This window comes from Mya arenaria, chromosome 6, assembly GCF_026914265.1.
Source record: "Mya arenaria isolate MELC-2E11 chromosome 6, ASM2691426v1".
NCBI lineage: Eukaryota > Metazoa > Mollusca > Bivalvia > Myida > Myidae > Mya > Mya arenaria.
In genome coordinates this window covers 39177626-39200695 of record NC_069127.1, presented here as the reverse complement: position 1 = coordinate 39200695, position 23070 = coordinate 39177626, and the positions used below count along the sequence as shown (strand labels likewise).

Genomic DNA, 23070 nt, shown 5'->3' with positions numbered 1-23070 from the left:
AACGTAGATAATAAGTGCCCATTTGATGTGCAGGGACAAAAGTTGGCAGTTCCGGGGCATGCCCCCCCCCACCTACCCTGATATTATTTGAAAACGTGGATTGCAAATGGTGCATGCTGGCTTAGGAGAAATAAGCTTGAAATATCGAAAACAAATGAGGAGTTTCACTTCGCAAAATTTACAAAAAGAAAAAATACACAGGGTTCTCAATAAGTTTCGGCTATACCATCTCAAATAGTAAAGTAACCGACCAGCTTCTACTTATTCTACTGAAAATTCATTTAGTTTTCCAAATCTGAACCGGCCCTATTGCCAATTGAACCGTCCATTTTGGCCGGCAGACGGTTCTTATTGAGAACACTGAATGCATCACTGAATGATTCATTGTGGATTGAAAAAAGGCAAATTGATGAGCAGGCCTGGGTCGTTTGGCCAAGAAAAAGCTACGCCGCTGACAGTGGTCAAAGTTAGTACAAGCCTGCAAGCTCTGCACTGGGAAAATGATTTCCCGGCATGCACAAATTCTGAACTTGATAAATCAGTGTTTGTTGACTTTTTTATGTTAAACACTAGTGTAAGAATTCAAGCTGGTTCATCCAAAATTTATCTCATCCATTGCGATGACTACTTTTACATGCATACAAAAATGTATAATTAATTGACAATGTAAAATACATCAAAAATGCATTTAATTCTGAAACATGCAAACTATATTTTCCAAATATATCATTAAAATTGGCTAGAATGGTGACATGCAGTACTGCTTCTGGTTGGATAAAACAAAGAATACAGGTAGATTTGATGAATAGCATGAAATCTCATTCAAATAACACACACCAAAACAAGTCGTCAGTAACAATTGGGCTCAGACAGCTAATAATACAACAATTTCTTTCAAAAATCTTCAATTCGACACAATTTGACAGCGTTCTACAAAATTATTCAAGTACAGGTAGACTATTAGTAAAGCACCTGCTTCAATTAAAATAACGGGACGTAAACTGATGCGCACAAATGCAAAGTTAAAGACATATTCCAGCTTAGATCCGCACAAAATATTGCGCATGAAACCGCAATTTCAAAACAAAAATGCACTGAATATTTAACAGCTTAGTATCAGTGAGAATTTCGTACAAAACTAGTTGTACATACTCAACCGCCATGTTGCTTTTCAGATATATTTTCTATACACCGCCGAATAACCACCGGTTGTTTTCAGATTATGCGAAATATCCGAACTTTGGATCACCAAAACACTGTTTTAATTATATAGATCCATGAATGTGATCAAATCGTTTCCAAACATACCGAAAAATGTGTGTAAATCACTGCAATACGTATTTCGTAGACAAAACATACACAATATAGTACTTGGTTTAAATTCACGGGGGTGACAGCTTAGTATTGTGTAATTAAAGATTGGAATGTTGTATTTTTCGGCTAAATCACAAAATATAAATTCAAAATAGTTAGCCCAATTCATTATTTACTATTAAACCTTGCATGGGAGTAAGATTCTATCGCAAATTTGTTGGAATTAGTGGCTATCGGAAAAGTTTACATACCTTTTCCCCCCTTCGTTGGAGTGGTCGAACCCACGAGATGCCAGGTTATGCGAATGATTGACATTCGCTACGCCCATCTACTGCATTGTTGACATTCCTTACTGATCACGTGACAAATAATAGTGTATTAGTAGCACGTGGTCAATAAAGAGGTCTTCCTTTGATCTTAAACTTTTATTTTATAGGCCGTTTCATCTTCTAATTGGAAGAATTTATAACTTAGGCTTTGGTGATGATTTTCCAACTTTTAATTGATAAATATAGAATCAACTTCAGAGATTTTTTTGATTTTCAGAGCGATACGGTTTTACAGTAAGGTTAATAATGGATTATATGATATTTTACTCCCGAATATAAAATATTCCACAGGTGTCCTAAAAGTAGAAAGGGACTTTACTGTAGAAAAATCAGTAACCTCTAAAACAGGTTTTCACACATTTCATTTTGGCAACATTGCAATAATTCGTTGTTTTTTTCTCAAAAAAAATATTTTAGATAAATGAAGCAATATTTTAATTGTTACAAAGGCACTCTTTCAAAAATAGAATTTTGTAATTCAGACTTTAACCATAACATTTTAATTTGCCTAATTCACACATTTTGACAAAAAAAAAAAATTCTTAAACATTTTTAAACATACTTATTTATATATTTTGATTAATGATGAAAATCAATCCAGCCTTTTTTTCATAGACATCATTTGTTAACAAATCCTTCTGGCCCCTAGCTGTAGCTGGTGTGAGGAGACTATGTGTATGCACATACTACTTATAACAGTGTAATAATTGCATGGGTAGGGATACTGATTTGACTGATAAGACAAGGCAGTTTTATTAGAGTACTAATAAACAGTTATAATACCTTGCAGGGGCAGAACTAGGAATTGGCGTAAGATAACTTATACGTGCAACCTTTTGACATGCACCCTTCCCTCAGAACCGAACTTAATACGGGCCTTCTCCTACCAAAACTTTAACAATTTAAGTGCATTTTAAGTGTATTGTATTACTTTTTCTTCTGATCTTGACATAAAAAAATAATTGGACCATTTTAGGGGGTCACCCACCGGTTGCCCCTCCCCCCTTCACACCCAAACCTAATCTGCTAGTCACAGCCTTGCCTATCTATGTCTGTCTAATATTACCACCCAGATTATAAGCTTGGTGGTCGAGCATCAGCTTCGGTTGCATAAAGTCACGGGTTCGATCTGTCTGCTCAATACTAAAAGCATGATACTCTTGCCTGGTACTTGACTTAAAAGGGTAATACTGGGAAAATTGAAGTACTTAGTGCTGGTATCAACACAGGAAAATTGTATCCCATGTATCCATGTTTTACACCGGGCACGTTATAAACCCAAAGGACTCTTCCAAAGAGAGCTACAGTAGGGTTTCTGAGCCAGATCTCCTTGAGTGACATACTGTTTCTTCAAATTCCAGTCTCAGATAATGATAAAATATCATGATAAGTTTTTAATCCGCATTTAACTGTTCAGTCTGACAAGAAATTCAAATGAAGTGGACTGCCAAATTGTCTCCCTTTCTTTTACATGAAGGGGTGTTCTCCCTTTTGCAAGAAAAAACAAGATGAGTTTATGTAATCATTTATTTTTCTATTTTCTGATATGCAATGCTATGTTTCAAAATGTGCACATTTGAACAGTTACACATTTTGAAGTGTATCAATTGAACACTGTTAGTGTATACTTGTAAGTAATAAAACATCACAATAGAATGATGTCAAATGACTACAGAAATAATAAAGAACAATAGAACACTACAATTATGTTGTCAGATCATGACATTATGCCAAGTGATTATGGTAGCTTTAATTCATACTTATTTCTTAACCTCAATTGTAAGGAAAGCTGAAGCTAATACAAAATCACCAGGGGCAGTATTTCATAAAACTTCTCAAGTCATTTTCCTCGAAGTCCTTTTTCTCGAATTTTCATAGTCAAATTAAAAGAAAAGTACCGGGTAAAAGTGTTTTTAATATAAAGTATGCATTACTGATAAAATCATTGAAAATAAAGTATATCAGATATTATGAAGTAAAAATACCATATGCGAAGAGAGATACTACGTAAGGGAAATGTCTTCAGTTAGGAAATAACCTAAGATGTTTTATGAATTCCGCCTATGTATCTTTTAAGAGGCCATGAGAAAGTACCCCTAGTGGGGATTAAACCCACAACCTCTTGGGTGAGATGCGAGCACTATTATACAGGGATGTGATTAACCTGACAAATGAATGGCTGAGACGATATCAGCAATGGGTTCTAGGGGCTCTTTGCCCCTACAATGGAAGTAAAAAGGGGGTGAAGCAACATGCTGCTGGAGCAAAACTGCTTTTTAGAGGCAATTTTGAGAGCTCTACTGACTTCAACTTTGAAGTAAAACATGAGTGTCAACAAAAAGCAGCCAGTTAACATTTTTTAATCATTTTTAAAAAAAAAATTGCCCCCAGAACCATTAACTTTGAGGAAATCCGATGACAAATCACATCCCTAATATACAACTAGGTCACGCTCACCCTCTTAAAAAAGCTTTGAGTTGCTTAAATATTCAAAACAAGAAAGCCATAATGCCCAATAAAAAGAAATTCTCCTAATTTCTATAACCTAAAATGTTACAGCATTGACATACTTGTAATAAGAATGTTTTCAATTTTTTACTGTGGACTTTATAATTTTTTTGAAACTTACCTTAAATATCCACGAGACAAACATTAAAGTACGCCATGCAACATTAAGATTGCAAAGATGTGTAAGCTTCTTTTAACATCAATTATTATTATATTATTTCTATGTCTAATAAACATGTATTGATTAACCATTATATTATTTTTTTGTGCTGCTTATACCATATATGATATAATAAAATAAAGTTTTACTATGTATACTAATTCTATGAATTTGTTTCTTAAATAACATAATGCCTATATCGAAAAAGCTCTCAGTGAAATCCTTTAAAAATATAAAAACTTTGCTACTTTAAAATGAAACTTTACCAGTAGCAATTGTTTGTATAAATAATGGATGACTTACCATATTTATTTCACAAACATTGAAAACAATGATGAGTGGAAAACAAAGGTGAGTGAGTTGCCGAGAGGTAGCCTATATGGACAAAGTGTGTTCACAATACTGTATTGCTCATCTTCAAATGAGATTTAAAGGGACTAGACACCAGATGGTCCCAAAACCAGCAAATAAAGTATTTCCTCAAAACAAGTCTAGAATTGTCAATACGAGCTACTATGATGCCGATAATGCATCATTTTACATGACTAAAAGAATATTTTGTCGCTGTCTTAGCTGAATTTACAAGTTTAAAAATAGCGCATAATGGTTTCCCAGTAAAGTCATATGTTTAGTACAGATAAATACACAAACACAATTTTTAAATTTATGTGGTAGACAGACCAAGTAAATTTCGAATTGGAAAAATACATAAAAACTGCGAAAGATACTTGTGTCGTAAGCGATGTGATACATCAGTGAGTAAGATTCAGCGCATTGTACATAACGATGTCAATTTTATGTAAGTTTTTTACTATTTTCTCTTTTTTTTTGCAATGGTATCATCTGGTGGCTAGTCCCTTTAAAAGGTAAAATTCATATGTCTCTCTTAAAACAAGAGAACTCTTAAACACATAATAAGACATTATGCCTAAAAATCCCACAAACTCCCAAGGTCATTTCCAAAACAAAACCTTTCATACTAGCACTAAGTAATGGTCAAAGATTGTTACCATGGACTTAACAAAATTACATGATTTGATGCGGCACATTTTTTTTGTAAGTACATACTTAACCAACAATCTTTAACATTATTAGTGGTCTGCATAATATAGAGTAAACTTTCTATTAACTGGGCCAGCCACAGTTTATATCTAACCATTCACCTAATTACAATCAATAATGGCTGACTGCTGATTTACTGAAATAAATGCACTCGCAAATTCGAAGTTTACTGCCTTTTCATTGGACAAAATATTATGTTGACCACTAAATTGTAATTGAAAGACAATAGTACAAGAATTTTAAGTTTCTTGTATAGGATAGAAGCATAAGTGAACCCAGACAAAATGGCAACATATTTCAGTGTAAAAATGATATTGAGATAGTTTCAGACCCAGAAAACAGACTTTTTAAATGTTGCAAATTATCTACAATTTAACTCAAATTGATAAAAGATGTGTGCCTCATTCTACAGCAGATAATTAATTACTGATACAGCAATTTTTACCATCTTTGCTCCTATAATAACGTTTGAACAGCACAATTCAAATGTAACCAGTGCCTATTTCAATTACCCCATTGAAATGTCTGGGATCCAGTGTCTAAATACATTAACTCCATTGAAACTGAATGTCTATTTCGATTATCCCATTGAAATGTCTGGGATCCAGTGTCTATTTCTATTGACCCCATTGAAGTCTGGGATCCAGTGTCTATTTTCATTAACCCCATTGAAATGTCTGGGATCCAGTGTCTAAATACAATAACTCCATTGAAATTGAATGTCTATTTCGATTCTCCCATTGAAATGTCTGGGATCCAGTGTCTATTTCTATTAACCCCTTTGAAAAGTCTGGGATCCAGTGTCTATTTTCATTAACCCCATTGAAATGTCTGGGATCCAGTGTCTAAATACAATAACTCCATAGAAATTGAATGTCTATTTCGATTATCCCATTGAAATGTCTGGGATCCAGTGCCTATTTTTATTAACCCCATTGAAATGTCTGGGATCAAGTGTCTATTTTTATTAACCCCATTGAAATGTCTGGGATCCAGTGTCTATTTCTATTAACCCCAGTTGAAATGTTTGGGATCCAGTGTCTATTTTTATTAACCCCAATTGAAATGTCTGGGATCCAGTGTCTATTTCCATATACCTCGGTTGAAATGTCTGGGATCAAGAGTCTATTCTAATTAACCCCATTGAAATGTCTGAGATCCAGTGTCATTATTCCATTCACCCCATTGAAATGTCTGAGATCCAGTGTCATTATTCCATTCACCCCATTGAAATGTCTGGGATCCAGTGTCTATTTATATAAACCCCATTGAAATGTCTGGGGTCCAGTGTCTATTAATATTAACCCCCTTTGAAATGTCTGGGATCCAGTGTCTATTTCCATTAACCCCATTGAAATGTCTGGGATCCAGTGTCTATTTCCATTAACCCCATTGAAATGTCTGGGATTCAGTGTCTCATAATTTCTATAAACCCCATTGAAATTTCTGGGATCCTGTGTCTGTTCTATTACCCCCATTAAAAATTTGGGATAGATTCTTATTATTATCTTGTGTCAATTTCAGGATCTCTTCTATCATAAACACAATGGCTAAAATAAATAACATTATCATTTGATATCTGTATTTAACATTAAAATTATACTTTCACTATCCAATGCATCTTCTGATCCCAATTTCATTTCAGAAGAATTCCATTTTCAATATCACAATCACATGTCTGTTTATAAAAACTCTTGTCTATTTTAAGTCACAAAAAGTATATTTTAGGAAAATAATCTTGCTTTTTCATATAGTCACTATGTTTATTTCTTGAACATGAATTCTTTTTTTAGAATCGCTGGTATGCTGATGTTGCTGTGGAGGATGTTTGAGTGAGGCTACCAGAGTTGTAGGCCATCTGCTGGCTCCCGCCTTGGCCCTGGACATTGTGCATGTGCTGAAAGTACAGGGAAGAAGAAAAGGTTATTTTTAACTAAAGTTTTAGACCTTCTGCTTGCTCTCCCATTAGTGCTGGACAGTAGTCAGGTGCTAAAATTACAGGAAATTTGATACAGTGACTTTCCTCTAAACTAAGGCCATCTGCAGCCTGGGCATTATGCAGTTGCTGTGAGTACATGTTATCAGCTATGGTTACTTTCCTCTAAACTAAGGCCATCTGCTACCTGGGCATTATGCAGGTGGTGAAAGTACATGTTATCAGCTATGGTAACTTGTCTCTAAACTAAGGCCATCTGCTGCCTGGGCATTATGCAGGTGATGTGAGTACATAGTACCGGCTATGGTTACTTGTCTCTAAACTAAGGCCATCTGCTGCCTGGAAATTATGCAGGTGCTGTGAGTACATGGTACCAGCTATGGTTACTTTCCTCTAAACTAAGGCCATCTGCTGCCTGGGCATTATGCAGGTGCTGTGAGTACATGGTACCAGCTTTGGTTACTTTCCTCTAAACTAAGGCCATCTGCTGCCTGGGCATTATGCAGGTGGTGAAAGTACATGTTATCAGCTATGGTAACTTGTCTCTAAACTAAGGCCATCTGCTGCCTGGAAATTATGCAGGTGCTGTGAGTACATGTTATCAGCTATGGTTACTTTCCTCTAAACTAAGGCCATCTGCTACCTGGGCATTATGCAGGTGGTGAAAGTACATGTTATCAGCTATGGTTACTTGTCTCTAAACTAAGGCCACATGCTGCCTTGAAATCATTCAGGTGCTGAAAGTACATGGTACCAGCTATGGTTACTTTTCTCTAAACTAAGGCCATCTGCTGCCTGGGCATTATGCAGGTGCTGAAAGTACATGGTACCAGCTATGGTTACTTTTCTCTAAACTAAGGCCATCTGCTGCCTGGACATTATGCAGGTGCTGTGAGTACATGGTACCAGCTATGGTTACCTTTCTCTAAACTAAGGCCACATGCTGCCTTGAAATTATGCAGGTGCTGAAAGTACATGGTACCAGCTTTGGTTACTTTTCTCTAAACTAAGGCCATCTGCTGCCTGGACATTGTGCAGTGCTGAAAGTACATGGTACCAGCTTTGGTTACTTTTCTCTAAACTAAGGCCATCTGCTGCCTGGACATTATGCAGGTGCTGAAAGTACATGGTACCAGCTTTGGTTACTTTTCTCTAAACTAAGGCCATCTGCTGCCTGGGCATTACGCAGGTGCTGAAAGTACATGGTATCAGCTATGGTTACTTTTCTCTTAACTAAGGCCAGCTGCTGCCTGGACATTATGCAAGTGCTGAAAGTACATGGTATCAGCTATTGTTACTTTTCTCTATACTAAGGCCATCTGCTGCCTGGACATTGTGCAGTGCTGAAAGTACATGGTACCAGCTTTGGTTACTTTTCTCTAAACTAAGGCCATCTGCTGCCTGGACATTATGCAGTTGCTGAAAGTACATGGTACCAGCTATGGTTACTTTTCTCTTAACTAGGACCATCTGCTGCCTGGACATTATGCGGGTGCTGAAAGTACATGGTACCAGCTATAGTAACGTTTCTCTATACTAAGGCCAGCTGCTGCCTGGACATTATGCAGGTGCTGAAAGTACATGGTACCAGCTATGGTTACTTTTCTCTAAACTAAGGCCATCTGCTGCCTGGACATTATGCAGGTGCTGAAAGTACATGGTACCAGCTTTGGTTACTTTTCTCTAAACTAAGGCCATCTGCTGCCTGGACATTGTGCAAGTGCTGAAAGTACATGGTATCAGCTATTGTTACTTTTCTCTATACTAAGGCCATCTGCTGCCTGGACATTGTGCAGTGCTGAAAGTACATGGTACCAGCTTTGGTTACTTTTCTCTAAACTAAGGCCATCTGCTGCCTGGACATTATGCAGGTGCTGAAAGTACATGGTACCAGCTATGGTTACTTTTCTCTAAACTAAGATCATCTGCTGCCTGGAAATTATGCAGGTGCTGAAAGTACATGGTACCAGCTATGGTTACTTTTCTCTAAACTGAGGCCATCTGCTGCCTGGAAATAATGCAGATGCTGAAAGTACATGGTACCAGCTATGGTTACTTTTCTCTTAACTAAGATCATCTGCTGCCTGGACATTATGCAGGTGCTGAAAGTACATGGTACCAGCTATGGTTACTTTTCTCTAAACTAGGACCATCTGCTGCCTGGAAATTATGCAGGTGCTGAAAGTACATGGTACCAGCTATGGTTACTTTCTCTGAACTAAGATCATCTGCTGCCTGGAAATAATGCAGATGCTGAAAGTACATGGTACCAGCTGATGGTTACTTTTCTCTAAACTAAGATCATCTGCTGCCTGGACATTATGCAGGTGCTGAAAGTGCATGGTACCAGCTATGGTTACTTTTCTCTAAACTAAGATCATCTGCTGCCTGGACATTATGCAGGTGCTGAAAGTACATGGTACCAGCTATGGTTACTTTTCTCTAAACTAAGATCATCTGCTGCCTGGACATTATGCAGGTGCTGGAAGTACACGGTACCAGCTATGGTTACTTTTCTCTAAACTAGGACCATCTGCTGCCTGGAAATTATGCAGGTGCTGAAAGTACATGGTACCAGCTATGGTTACCTTTCTCTAAACTAAGGCCACATGCTGCCTTGAAATTATGCAGGTGCTGAAAGTACATGGTACCAGCTGATGTTTACTTTCTCTGAACTAAGGCCATCTGCTGTCCGGACATTCTGCAGATGCTGAAAGTACATGGTTCATGCTATGGCTACTTTTCTCTAAACTAAGGCCATCTGCTGCCTGGACATTATGCAGATGCTGAAAGTACAGCCAACTTGATATGGTTACTTTTCTCCTAACTAATGCAATCTACTGGCTCCATCCTTGAATTTGGACATTATAAATGTACACCAATACATAAACAGTTTATTTTCAACTAGATCTTAAATTGTTTATTCTACAATACATATTACTGCCAAACAGTGGTATGATATTAATGAACAAACAATGTATTATTGTAATCACGTTTTTAAATCATAAAGTTAAGCAATTTTTTGTTGTTCTTTTCCTTTATTTTATAAGCATTTTTATAAGTGCACAAGTATATCATATACCAGTAACAACAATCAAAATGCTGTTTGCAATATAACATGCTGCTCAAACTTATTGTACAAGAGATGCAGACTCATGCACAAGATCCAGGTACTTTGTTACCTAGAGACTGCAACCATTTGAAGAGGCAAACTAGTAGCACTACTAGATGGAAAACAAGTGAGGAAAATGGAAAAAAAGTAAGGAAAATGGAAAAAGTTAGGAAAATGGAAAAAATAAATGGAAAAGGTTGGAAAAATGAAAAAGTTTAGAAAATGGAAAAAGGAATTAAGGAAACTGGAAAAAAGTAAGGAAAATTAAAAAAAGTGAGGAAATTGGACAGTAAGGAAACTGGAAAAAAAGACAAAATAAAAAATTACAGAAATGGAAAAAAAGTAGAGAAATAGAGAAAAACAGTTTATTTTTATAACAATAAATTTCACCCTGAACTTGATTTTCTCACAATATACATATACCACAATTCTGAAACAGAATAATGGGGTCAGCTTATCAACCCATGTATCGTACCATAGCTATTTCGAATCTATAGTTCTGATTAGTTATATATATCTTGAACATTTTTGGTCAGTTTAGGCAAAATTTATTTAATTTGCAAGTGAAAGTAAGTGCAGTTCCTATTTCTTAATTAAATGAAATTTTGTTGTATACTTCATTGACAAGACGGTCCCTATTTGTAATGCTAATTGTATGATCAGAATATGAGGAGCAGTACAAAAACAACGCTAAAATCCTTGATCAATGGATGTCAAGATTTCACACGTGGGTCTTGCATGAAGCTTTTATCAAGTTATCATGAGTTTAACAAGTTTCATTGAAATCCTTCAAGGGATTTGGGTCCCAAAATGCATGCATTGATAAAACTTGACCAAATATTACCGTACATACTTAATCAATCTAAACTTATTTAATTTTACAATGATTGTGAAACTAGCTACTGCAACTTATATTCATCACTCTCGTTGGCAAGATGTAACGCATTAGTGTGGTCTTGTGTTGTGGGGGAAACCGGAGTACCTGGAGAAAACCCACTAGTCCGGCTTGGTGACCACTTACCAAACTCACATGCTCCCAGGCTAGGAATCAAACTCAGGTCGCATTGGTGAGAAGCTAGTGCGCTTACCACTGCGCTAACAGTACATACTTGTCATGTCCCACAGCAGAGGGAAATAGTTGCCCTGAATTTGTGCCAAATTCGACAACCTTTTGTGACCTTGACCAGGTAACATTCCCACATGGGCTCTATGTGGTTAAGCCAATTCAGAAAAGTGATTTGAAATATGAAATTCATGATATATTTGGGCCCAAAACATGTTTTAAGGCAGGCCAAAATTTATGAAAGGTCGTAAGCCCGTTTTCTTTTTTATAAAAAGGTCTAGAGTCTGACTAGTTATTCCAGGTTTGAAATGCATTATTTTATATAGTCTGTGTTAGACTTGTGAGTGAATATGCATAAAGAAACTTTCATCATCAATAATTTGCTAGAAGGATATTGACTACAAGATTAAGATTTGTAGTGAACCAGACTTGAGTCAAAGGAATGGCAAATACAAGTTACATGTAATGGAATACCCTTTTTACAACAAGACATGCAATAACTGACATTTAACATCATCTTTTTACCATTCATAGGAACGTAAACAACAGCCCAAAACATCACAGAATGACGCATTCATAGATATGAGCATTCCAACCAACATCCCATTGCACTGCCGTTTTACGAGTAAGAGGGAATAAAAGGTCATTTGAAGCAGAAAAGGCATATATGAGACAAGTACAGCAAGATCATGACTGGACAACACTGGTTGCTATGGAAACTACATTTGTTGCTATGGAGACAAAAAGACAATTTGGTTGCTATGAAAACAGTTGTTGCAATGAAGACAATAGTGATGATATTGGTTGCTATGGAAACAGCACATGTTGTAACAGAAAATAACACTTGTTGAAATGGAAACTACAGGTGTTGCCATGGAAACAAAACAGATAATAATGGTTGCAATGGAAACAACATAGGATGCAATGACGATATTAATGGTTGCTATGTAAACAACATAGACTTTAATGGAGACAATCATGGTTGCTATGGACACAACATAGGATGCTATGAAGAAATTAATGGTTGCCATGGTAACAACATAGGCTACAATGAAGACAATGATGGTTGCTATGGGAACAACAGGGGTTTATAGAGAGACAACAAAGACAATACTGGTTGCTATAGAGACAACACTGGTTGCTATGGAGACAACACTGGTTGCTATGGTTGCAGTCACTATGGCGACACAAGTACCTGATACTCCGTGGTTACCATAGAGCTAGCGGTTGAGGAGGTAGGGGGCATTACCCGCGCTCGTTTGGCCGGAGGCTGCTGACCGTGGTTGGAGGACCCGTTATTTGTCTGCTGCTGCAATAGAATCAAGTTATTATTACAGTATTTTGTTCCAGAGTTTTTGTGAAAAAAAATGAGATTTTACAATAGTATATTTCAAACAAGGAAACAAATCAAAGGCACTTTAAGAAACTGAATTTGACGAATAACAGGAGATTAAGAAGGCATTTAAACATGACTGTACTAAATGATTGGTAAGAGTTGAAAAAAAAATAACAAAAAATGTGAATTTTGAGTCATTTTTTTTTGAAAAAGTATACTTCTTTGGATTATGAAAAGGACCAAATTCCCAGCAATATTTTCAGTCAAAAAGAAACACTGTGTTCTCACATAACAAGAGTACAGAAAAATGTGTTATTTCAGTTAAACAAGGGGCATAAGTTGACACTTATTTAAGCCAAAGTTATAGTTCTAGCTATGCATGTGGGTATTGACACTACGTGTAGTAACATGTGTATGAAGTTTCATGTTAATAAATGAAAAGTTTAATAAACTATGGACAAGTTAAAATTTTACATGACTCTTTCACATTATCAAGGGGCATAATTCAACACTTGTTTAAGCCAGAGCGATAGGTCTTGCTATACATGTGCATATTGGCCTGTTGAAATTTATCTTTTCATATCATTTAAAATTCTGCTAGACGACCCATAATGTTCCTTTGTCGAGTAGTTGTAACAATATTTGAATAAACCCAAGTACTCAAACCATTATCATTCACATATCCCATTTTAAAGGAAAACTTAAAACCCACAAAAAATACTATGTCCACAGTAACACTATATCATACTTTGCTGGCTGCTCCGGAGGCGCCCTTGTCTTCCTCATCGTCTGTTAGGAACTCCCTTTTTGGATATGGAATCGGCATGCCCTCAAACACGCTGAAACATACAATAATGATATCAAATAAGCGTAAACATTAAAGTGATGTTTCAACACCCTTAAACTCAGAAACCCTTAAACTCAGAAATTATGTTTTAACACCATTAGATATAGAAGTGATATGACATTTTTATGTTTGTAAATTAATGTAAATAGATTGTAAAATCTACTTAATGCCTGTTGTAAATAAATGTGCATAAGAAACAAAAATCTGTTTGTTATCAAAACAATTACATTTTCCTGCCAGGTAGGTTTTTAAATTGGAATTTTTAAACATAAAATCAATTTAGTATGGCCTTAAGTGGTATCAAAACCTTTTAAGACATTTAAATGTACAGAACTTCTATTCCAATCTAATTTACACAAAAAAATGTCAAATCCTCAAACACAATGATTTTTATTTTCATATTGGGGCATTAGCATATGTCAGAAATTCAAGCTATTAAAATATGTCTTAAAATCAGGTTAAAATTCTGGCAGATACTGTTGCCCTCCTCAAAAAAGTCTTACCGGTCATGTATTTGTAAAACCGGATTTCAACATGAGCCTTTTTTCTGATGAGCATTGTAATTTTTACATGATGAATCTTTAACAATTTCAATGATTTAAGACATAAAAGCTGATGTTGTTACTCATTTGCAGGTTTCGGGTCCTCAAGGAAGTAGGGATCACTCATGGCTTGCTCCGATGTTATCCGCTTGGTTGGGTCCATAGTAAGCAGCTTCTGTAACTGCAGGTAAAAACAAAGCATGTGTTGGGATTTTTCAACACTTAAAGAGTCATAACTTTATTATCTTTGAACAAAAATTGACTTAACAGTATTAAAATTAGTCAATATCTTTTAAAAGTAAATAATTTTTCAGAAAGAAAGCACTGTCATATTTATTATATTGATTATCTTATACACTCCTGTACATCAGATGGTTAAATTTATTCATTTTACACAATGGTGTAATGATTAAGATTGTGTTCATTCCTAAGAATTACATAGTTTAATAAGAGCCGTCGTAAGACAGCGCGTTTGACTACGCCGCTTTGACTTAGAATACAATAACGATGGAATAATACCAAGTTTGGTCTCTTGATGTCAAACCTAACTAAAATTATTTGATACATAAGGTGACTTTGATGCTGCCCTCCCACCAGCCCGCCCAAACAATGACGCAAGTCATTCAAATAACTTGATTTCCCCATTATGAAAATGTGGTTAAGAATATACAAATATGCCTTTCAAAAGAAATAAAAAAAAAAATCAAAAAAATCAAGGGCCATAACTTGTATTTAGGCTTAAAACGGAGTTATGTTTCTTGTTGTAAGATGGTCGTAAATAATTTTGAATTTGATTAAGTGCATTTAATGAACAGTATAGAAGTTAGAACTTGCCCTTAACTTTTACTTGCCTAAAACATTAACCTAAGTCAATCAGGGGCCATAACTTGTATTAAGGATATGGAGTTATGTAACCTCATTGGGTGATGGTCCTGAACAATTGTGTGAAGTATTAAGTCAATTGAATGAAGGGTATAGAAGTTATTAAACAATATCCCAACCTGCCCTAAAACTTTAACCTAAGTTCCATAGTCAATCAGGGGCCATAATTTGTATAAAAGATAATATGGAGTTATCTAACCTCCTTATGTGATGGCTCTGAACATCTGTGTGAAGTATTAAGACAATTGAATGAATGGTATTGGAGTTTTAAGTGAAAATCCCAACTTGCCCTAAAACTTTAATCTGCCCTTAAATTTTAACCTAAGTCAATCAGGGGCCATAACTTGTATTTAGGATAATATGGAGTTATGTAACCTCATTGTGGGATGGTCCTGAACAACTGTGTGAAGTATTAAGTCAATTGAACAAAGGATATAGAAGTTATTAATAAATATTCCAACTTGCCCTAAAACTTTAACCCAAGTTCCATAGTCAATCAGGGGCCATAATCTGTGTAAAGAATAATATGGAGTTATCTAACCTCATCATGTGATTGCCCTGAACAAGTGTGTGAAGTATTAACTCAATTGAATGTAAGGTATTGGACTTATAAGTGAAAATTCCAACTTGCCCTAAAACTTTAACTGAATGCCGACGCTGACGCTGGGGTGAGTAGTATAGCCCACCTATTCTTCGAATAGTCGAGCTAAAAATATAGAGACCAGTTTTATAAATATTCAAGTAAAAACAAGAGTGCTGCAAAGCAAACATCGACCGCAAACATGGACCCTCAGTTAAAATATGGGGCATAACACTTCCATTATTAAGGCAGAGTTATGAGCTTTGCTGTACTTATGTGTATTGTCATGTTGTGTTGTACCAAGTTTCATTGCAATATCTTGAATATTTTATTCGTTATTGCCAAGTTTAAAGAATTTTCAAGCCAACAGCGCTGCAGCCACAGCCACTGACAATGTCAACAAGGCTGTGACAATACATAGACTATAAAGCCAATTATTTTTCATTTATTTTTATTTTTAAATGATCCACAGTCTCTATGAAAAACAAGGAACACTTTAGTGATACCAAATTATTGTTTCAAAAGACTTACCAAGTGGAATGCTTTTCCATCAGGCTTGATTTTATGTTTCTCCATATATTTAGTTAAATTACAATTACCATAACTGAAAATAGAAATAATGTTATTCATTAACATTTATGTGAAAATAATTATCATAATTCACTGATATTAAAAATAAATAATGAAATTTCAAAATAAAGAATTGCAGATATACCAATACAACTTCATATCGAAGTACTCATCCAGAAATGATTATTTTTTTGCAAAATACTAGCAATTGTATGTCTACGCAAGAATTATTAGAAGTTGATGTTGACTTAATCAACTTAAAAGGATATTCAACTTAAATAGATGAATGCATGTTCATGTTATATTATATGCTGATTGCAGCATTTCAAAATTAACATGGGCCATTACCTCGATCTTTTAAAATCTTTCATTAATGTTCCATGTTCTGGCATTTTTCGTATATCCTCCCAATCTTTCTCTGAAATAGGGTGAAAATTATGCAGATAAGGCCGCAATTAAAAAATTGTTTGCGGTTTATCCTACCAACAATTTTGGAAATGGATAAGGTAAAGGTTTTTACAGTTGTTTGCCTGTAGTATGCACTTTTTGGCTATTAACATTCCTCTAAGGAATATATAGCGGAAAAAATTGACACCGCAGATGGCCACAATTTAGTTTCAGTAGAGCCAATTTTCGAACTTTATGAATTTTGAGTCTTTTGGGCAACCGCAAACAAACATTTTCTATTACAGTGGCCTGAGATGGAAAAGATCTACAAAGTGACCACAAAAAATTAAAATAATTAAAGAACGCTCAAATTCTTTTTCTAATGCACATGTATGAAAATGATAGGTACTAAGGAAAAACAAAGACTAGGCTCCAGTTCCTCAAAATAATTCAACTTATTTTTCCATGTTTGCAGCCAAGCATAGTTCAAAATATTAAATGCTTTTCAGAGTTAGAATCATATTCTCTCATAGATCATTTTGATACAGATTTTTGGTGATTTTTTTTTACAAATGTTGCTTTTGAGCAAGAACTGTACTCGAGTACTAACTGGTTTATTGCATATTGAATGACCTTATGAAGGAAGTTAAAACTCAAATCTTGGTAAGAATATTAAAGGCGCACAATTTCATGGTTTTTATCATTTAGGTCAAATGAATTAAATTTCAAAATGCATTAAAAAAACTTTTTAAAAATTGGCATCAACTACCAACAACCTATATTGCGCGCCTTTAATGAGATTGTATTTCCTCATAAATAGATCCATATTACCTAGTGGGAAGCCCATCACGTTGAAGATTCTATCCAGCTGGTCGTGATGGTACGGGTTGCTGGTTTTAATGTCCTCTTGCCGACAGTGGAATATGGGCTCTGATGTGAGGAGCTCCGCAAATATACACCCAATAGCCCAGATATCTGGTAAATGAACAAGAAAGCTACTCACAAAATGCAAGTTAAGTTTGAGCTTGTTGTAAAGTTTTCATCATGTCTCTAAAGTTTTAGCTAATGATTTATTGACGGGTGCTGTACCATGTACGGTACGTTTTTGATAGCACCCTACTGCCCTGATGAAGACCAGCATGTGTACCATTCTGTATATATAGGTAGGGTATTAGCTAAAGAGTTACAGAAGGGTGCTACACACTGTCCTTTCTTAATAGCACCATTCTGCCCTCATTGAGACCAGCATGGACACCCTTCTGCCTTCACAGAATTAAATGCTTAAGATAATCAAATGTGTATTTTGTTTTGATTAAAACTTAGATTACAAAATTTAATACATACAAACTTAACATAACTGGTAGTTGAAACATAATATTACTACAATCAAACATGATTCCTAACATTTTCCAACTAAAGAACCCACCTATAGCTTTAGTATAATGTCTGGCTCCTAGCAGTAGCTCTGGGGCTCGGTACCAGAAGGTCACCACCACGGGATCCAGGTCAGCCAGTGGCTTGAGAGGGGCGTTAAATAACCGCGCAAACCCCATGTCAGCTGCCATAAAGGGGAACATTGGTTAGGTGACAAGCCAATGAACAAATCTTTCATATCTTTATGTAAATGTCATGAAATTCTGCTTTGCTACGATCACAACCTACATATACAAAGAATAATAAAACATCCATGATGATGCAAATTTTTCAACGGAATTATTTCATAATAGTTTTAATTCAACCAATAACAATTACTTTACTTAACTTCAATGTTCACCAAATTTAACAATATAATTATCATGTCAGTGTTTTTTCCCACCTTTTTTTGAATGCAACAAAATTGTAAATTTACCATAGTATATTTTAAACAAAGCAAAGACCGCTTTAATATGCAGGGTTTTAATACTTTAAAGAAATTGAGACAGCATTAAAACATATCTTTACAAGTTGACTTGGCAAGATTTAAAAAAATTAATACAGTATAATTATATTTCAATTTGAACTTTATGAATTTTGAGTCCTTTTTTGTCGAAAAAAGTATATAACTTTGGAGACTGTCGGGGGCCTGTCTTCAGCCCCATTTTCAGTATAAAAACAATGCCTTTTTGTATGAGATACTAAACGAAATAAAGCGATTATTTTTTCATCAATCAAAATTGTTATTACCTATTTTCACTCTTCCCCTTTCACACCCCTCTCCCATCACAAGAATGTTGGCTGGCTTCTGCAAAAAACATAAATCATACAATGAGATTAATTCAACACAAACTTGTTTACTAAAATTTTGTCAAAACTGAAAGGAGAAACAATCCATTCATAAAAAATATCCTAATTACGCAAATTCCATTGTTCTTTACAGCAAGACAAATGAACATGGTACTTCAAAAAAATGCTCTAAATTTTAAAGTTATAGACATGTTTTTGTCTTCTTTTAAGGGAATGGGAGCAGGGCCCTTTGATTCAGGAAATATAGCTTTGTTTTGGCAATAAGGGGAAAAATACTAACAATAACATGACTCATATAATGTTCAACTTGTTTTAAACCTTTTATTAATAAAAACTATCGAAATACCCATGGACGGCACTATATTGCTACATTTCCTAAATGTTTAGAGGTCAATGCTCCTCAAAAAAAATGAGGGGATTTATTTTTACCAGGGTAGGGGAAAATATTTATTTTTTCAGGCGGGGAATGGAGCTGAATTTTGCCCCAAAAAGGGCTGTAAAAACCCCACTATTAAGCTGCATAACTTTTTACCAAGATAACCATGAAGGGAACACCAATGCTCATCTGTTATTTTTCAGTCAAAAAAGGGGTAAAGGCAGAGTTATGTGCCTTTTCTGTACATGTGCATATTGTTCACAACATGTGTACCAATTTTCATTTGGATAACTAGAAAAGTTTTATGCCATAGCCTAGGATAAAGTTTTTGCACTTAAACGAAACCAAATCTATGACAATACCATAACTTTTTGGAAAAAAACCAACAACAGGAAAGCTTACGATGAATGCCAATGTTCTTTTTTTGAAATATGACAAATTGAGGACTTAGTGAAATATGATTGTAATTCAGTATAGAAATTGAAGGTGTTAAAACAGTCATGGGCTTAGCCATAGAAATTTGTAACCATTCCCCATATATCTCACCAAGTCCCTGTGCAGCACCCAGTTAGCATGTAGGTAGTGTATACCGTCCAAGATCTGATACAGCAGGTTTTTCACCATGTTCTTGGGGACATTCACAGCCTTCTTAGTTGCCTTCGCTGAACGATGGAACTTTATTATGTGCTGAAAAGTATGGTGAACTATATAGTATATACAAACAAATAATTTAAAGAATGCTTGAAGATAGCCGTATATTTTGTTCAGGGGTAACTACACTAACATTTATCGAAAATCGAGATTTTTTTAAACAAGCCGGAATACTTTAACTAATCTATCGAGTTACTTTAGAGCGATATGACCGGATATCAAACAAAATGTGGGAGATATAATGTCCATGTACATTCTGACCAGATTTGGTGATGATTAGGCAAAGGCCTCAAGTTCAACGTAAACGTCCTCAAGTACAACATATATGCAGGTGAAACTGTATTACCATAGCATTCAGAGAACAAGCGTTTTAAAGTTTTTTAAGCCTGGGGTCGACTTGGGCATGGGTCGTTGTTCCTAATTTCCAGCAATGCAACTACATGAAGAAACTTACCCAGAGGTCATGCTCTGCATAGTCGAACAGCAGCCAGACTTTTCTGTCTTGATGTGAGAGGAAAACCTTCTGTAGGCTGATCACGTTTGGGTGCTTCAGTTCTCGCAACAACTATAACAAAATAATAGAAGAGTAGTAAATTTATCTTTGACATATATGTATATATGTATGTTTTTAAAAATACTTGAAAATCAATGAATTTTTTTTATAAAATAGTATGAACATTATTTGTTTTTCTAAGGAAACATGGTCTGATGAAAAACCTGTACAGAATATTACAGTCTGCGACACTCTTTAATTAATTAAATTGCAAATATCAAATAAAATTCCAATTTAGCAATATGTTCAAAAAATGACCACTCGTCTTAGAAATTATTGCAACTTGTTGATATTGTTTGTCAAGGTTTTTTAGTAAGTCCATTGGATAATGCAACCATGTGCAATTAAGTATCTATTCATTGTAATCCTTTATTAGTTCATTAATTGTTTTGATCATATTACAGGTGAATAGTAAATTCTGACTCACAGCGATTTCTCTACAGGCGGACATAGAGATTCCAGTTCCCTCAATCTGTTTTAGGGCATACTCTTTTCCATCGGAGCTGTAAAATAACATTAAGTGATTACACACATACATTTATAATAGTGACATTACTTTGTTTAGGGCATGTCAGCATCTTATTTGATACCGCTCAGAGCAGGGATCAAGCTCAGCTATACCTTTCAATTCACTCTAGACCTCAACACACAAACCCCTCAACTAATGCAACAAAGTATGAGAATGTGATAGTCATCATATTTTCTAAACATAAAATGAAATAAAAATATTTAGATTCTAAATGAAGCTCATGGAATAGCACATATATATATATATGTATACAGAATACAATCTAACTGGGCCAACTTCATTCCTACCACACCTGTGTGTGATTCTGTTGCCATACAAAATGTCATTAGCGTAAGCCAACATAAAACTGTCAAATGAGAAACTCCACTCTTCTCAAATAAATTACTATTTAAGAAATTCAGTGATGCGGGCTTAATAGAAAAAGGATGCATGGTTTCAATAGTTTAAGTAAAACTGTTTACCGCTCTTCAGTCATACAAAACCAGCACACAGCTTCAACATATCAGTAAAGTAAACCTAGGAGGAAAAGTGCGCCCCGTGTGGGACTGAAACTCACGACGCTGGAACACTAGCCAAGGGCACTAACCAACTGAGCTAACTGGGCGGCTGGTTTCTAACCCACACACACTACACTCCTCACCCTTTAACCTCTTTTAGGCTGACAGAGGCCCTCCTCCCGCTTACCGCTGCCACCATTAAAGTAAACCGAGGAGGAAAAGTGTGCCGGTCTGGGGCTCGCACTCAGTGTGGGGCTCAAACCCGTGACCACCGGAACACTAGCATGGCGCTCTAAGCAACTGAGCTAACTGGGTGGCTGGTTCTAATGCACATGAAGGGAGCTTTTAAACATTTGGAAATTCAATATGTTTGTGAAGAGTCACCTTAACAAAAACACCCTGAAGATCCTGTTTAAATGGACTAGAAAATACCCAGAAAATAGTTGTGCTATAAAACATGTCCAATGGTGAAACGAAATTTGAATTGTAATCGGGTAATATCAATATTCGGCACTATAAGGAAATGAATACCTATTATTTAAGTGAAACTATTTTTTATAAGAAGAATGAATGAAAAAATAAAAAAGTAAATTGTAATCACATAATGGTAGACAACCTGTCCTTGTTCTTAGCTTTGTATACACTTCCGTAAGTGCCCCTCCCTACTTTGCAACCTTCATAATCAAACAAATCTTCAACTTTCTTTCTCTCTTGTGCCGTTCGTTGTTTGTATTCGAAATCCATGTTAAAAATCGTTTTGTTTTTTGTTTTATTTGACTACATTTGTACATTGACTACGATAGTAGCTTCCCTTGATGATTTTAACCCAACGAAAAAGAGGCGATACTATTTCCCGGTGTCTCGCCATATTATCCGGTCTCCTAATTCCCGGTCATAAGTATTAAAATAACTTATGGCTTCAGGAAACGGATTGTGTTGCCTTTTTTGGTAAACATAATTTACATTTTATTTGCGTTTAATAGGAGTACAAAATGAAACATATCATTTTCGAATTCAGTCGCTATCATGTTTCTGTTGGCAAAGTATAAAATCCGGCCCTATAAGGTCTCTAAAGAGGTATTTGTAAGAAAAACACGGCCCTAGGGTCTAACTTTTTTAATTCTATACCAATTTAATAAATTTTGGTATCGTTGAAAAGAAGAAACAACAACCTTTCAGAAAATGTTTTTGGTTTTTTATTTCTAGTTTAAAAATTATGAAAATATTACCTTAAAGTCATTGTTGAAAACCGCGTATTTTCACACAGAGAAAAAGGTATGAAAAACACGGCCCTAGGGTCTAACTGTTTTAATTCTTGATACTTTTTTTAAAGTTTTGGTATTATTGTAAAGAAGGAACAACCAGCTTTCAGAAAATGTTTTTGGTTTTAAATTCCTACCTTTATAAGCTACGCAAATAATGTCTAAAAGTCACCGTTGAAATTCGCGTAATATCGTTCAGAAGCGCAAGTATGAAAAACACGGCGCTAGTGTTTTTCTGTTTTAATTCTTTATCAATTTTATAAATTTTGGTATCGTTGCAAAGTAGACATGACCAGCTTTCAGAAAATGGTTTTGGTTTTAAATTCCTACTTTTATAAGCTTTGTAAACAA

General features: G+C 35.4%; 2 protein-coding genes across 6 annotated transcripts in view; both read right to left on the bottom strand.

Annotated features, from left to right (window-relative positions):
* The window catches only part of LOC128237481 (serine/threonine-protein kinase LATS1-like), a 36139-nt gene extending 34757 nt beyond the window's left edge, over positions 1-1382 (bottom strand). Inside the window, exon 1 of one of the 2 annotated variants that reach the window (XM_052953056.1) lies at positions 1309-1382. The gene's annotated coding sequence lies outside the window, so the exon portion shown is untranslated. Of the gene's footprint in view, positions 1-1152 lie in introns of both variants that reach the window. The other variant, XM_052953054.1, reaches the window with a different exon arrangement.
* Positions 1383-3158: 1776 nt separating this feature from the next.
* LOC128238493 (cyclin-dependent kinase 8-like) lies at positions 3159-22262 on the bottom strand. Of its 4 annotated transcripts, none has more exons than XM_052954461.1 (13): positions 22059-22262; positions 20859-20934; positions 20333-20443; positions 19774-19914; positions 18792-18849; positions 18055-18186; positions 17460-17603; positions 16590-16659; positions 16203-16275; positions 14293-14390; positions 13569-13659; positions 12680-12793; positions 3159-7270 (listed from the first exon to the last, which is right to left on the bottom strand). In XM_052954461.1, the coding sequence occupies exons 1-13, from the start codon at positions 22199-22201 to the stop codon at positions 7163-7165; spliced, it is 1359 nt and encodes a 452-aa protein (XP_052810421.1). In that variant the 5' UTR covers positions 22202-22262; the 3' UTR covers positions 3159-7162. The 4 variants fall into 4 exon arrangements, with proteins under 4 accessions (XP_052810421.1, XP_052810423.1, XP_052810425.1 ...); XM_052954463.1 differs by having other exon boundaries at positions 12698-12793; XM_052954465.1 differs by having other exon boundaries at positions 12734-12793.
* Positions 22263-23070: the final 808 nt, after the last annotated feature.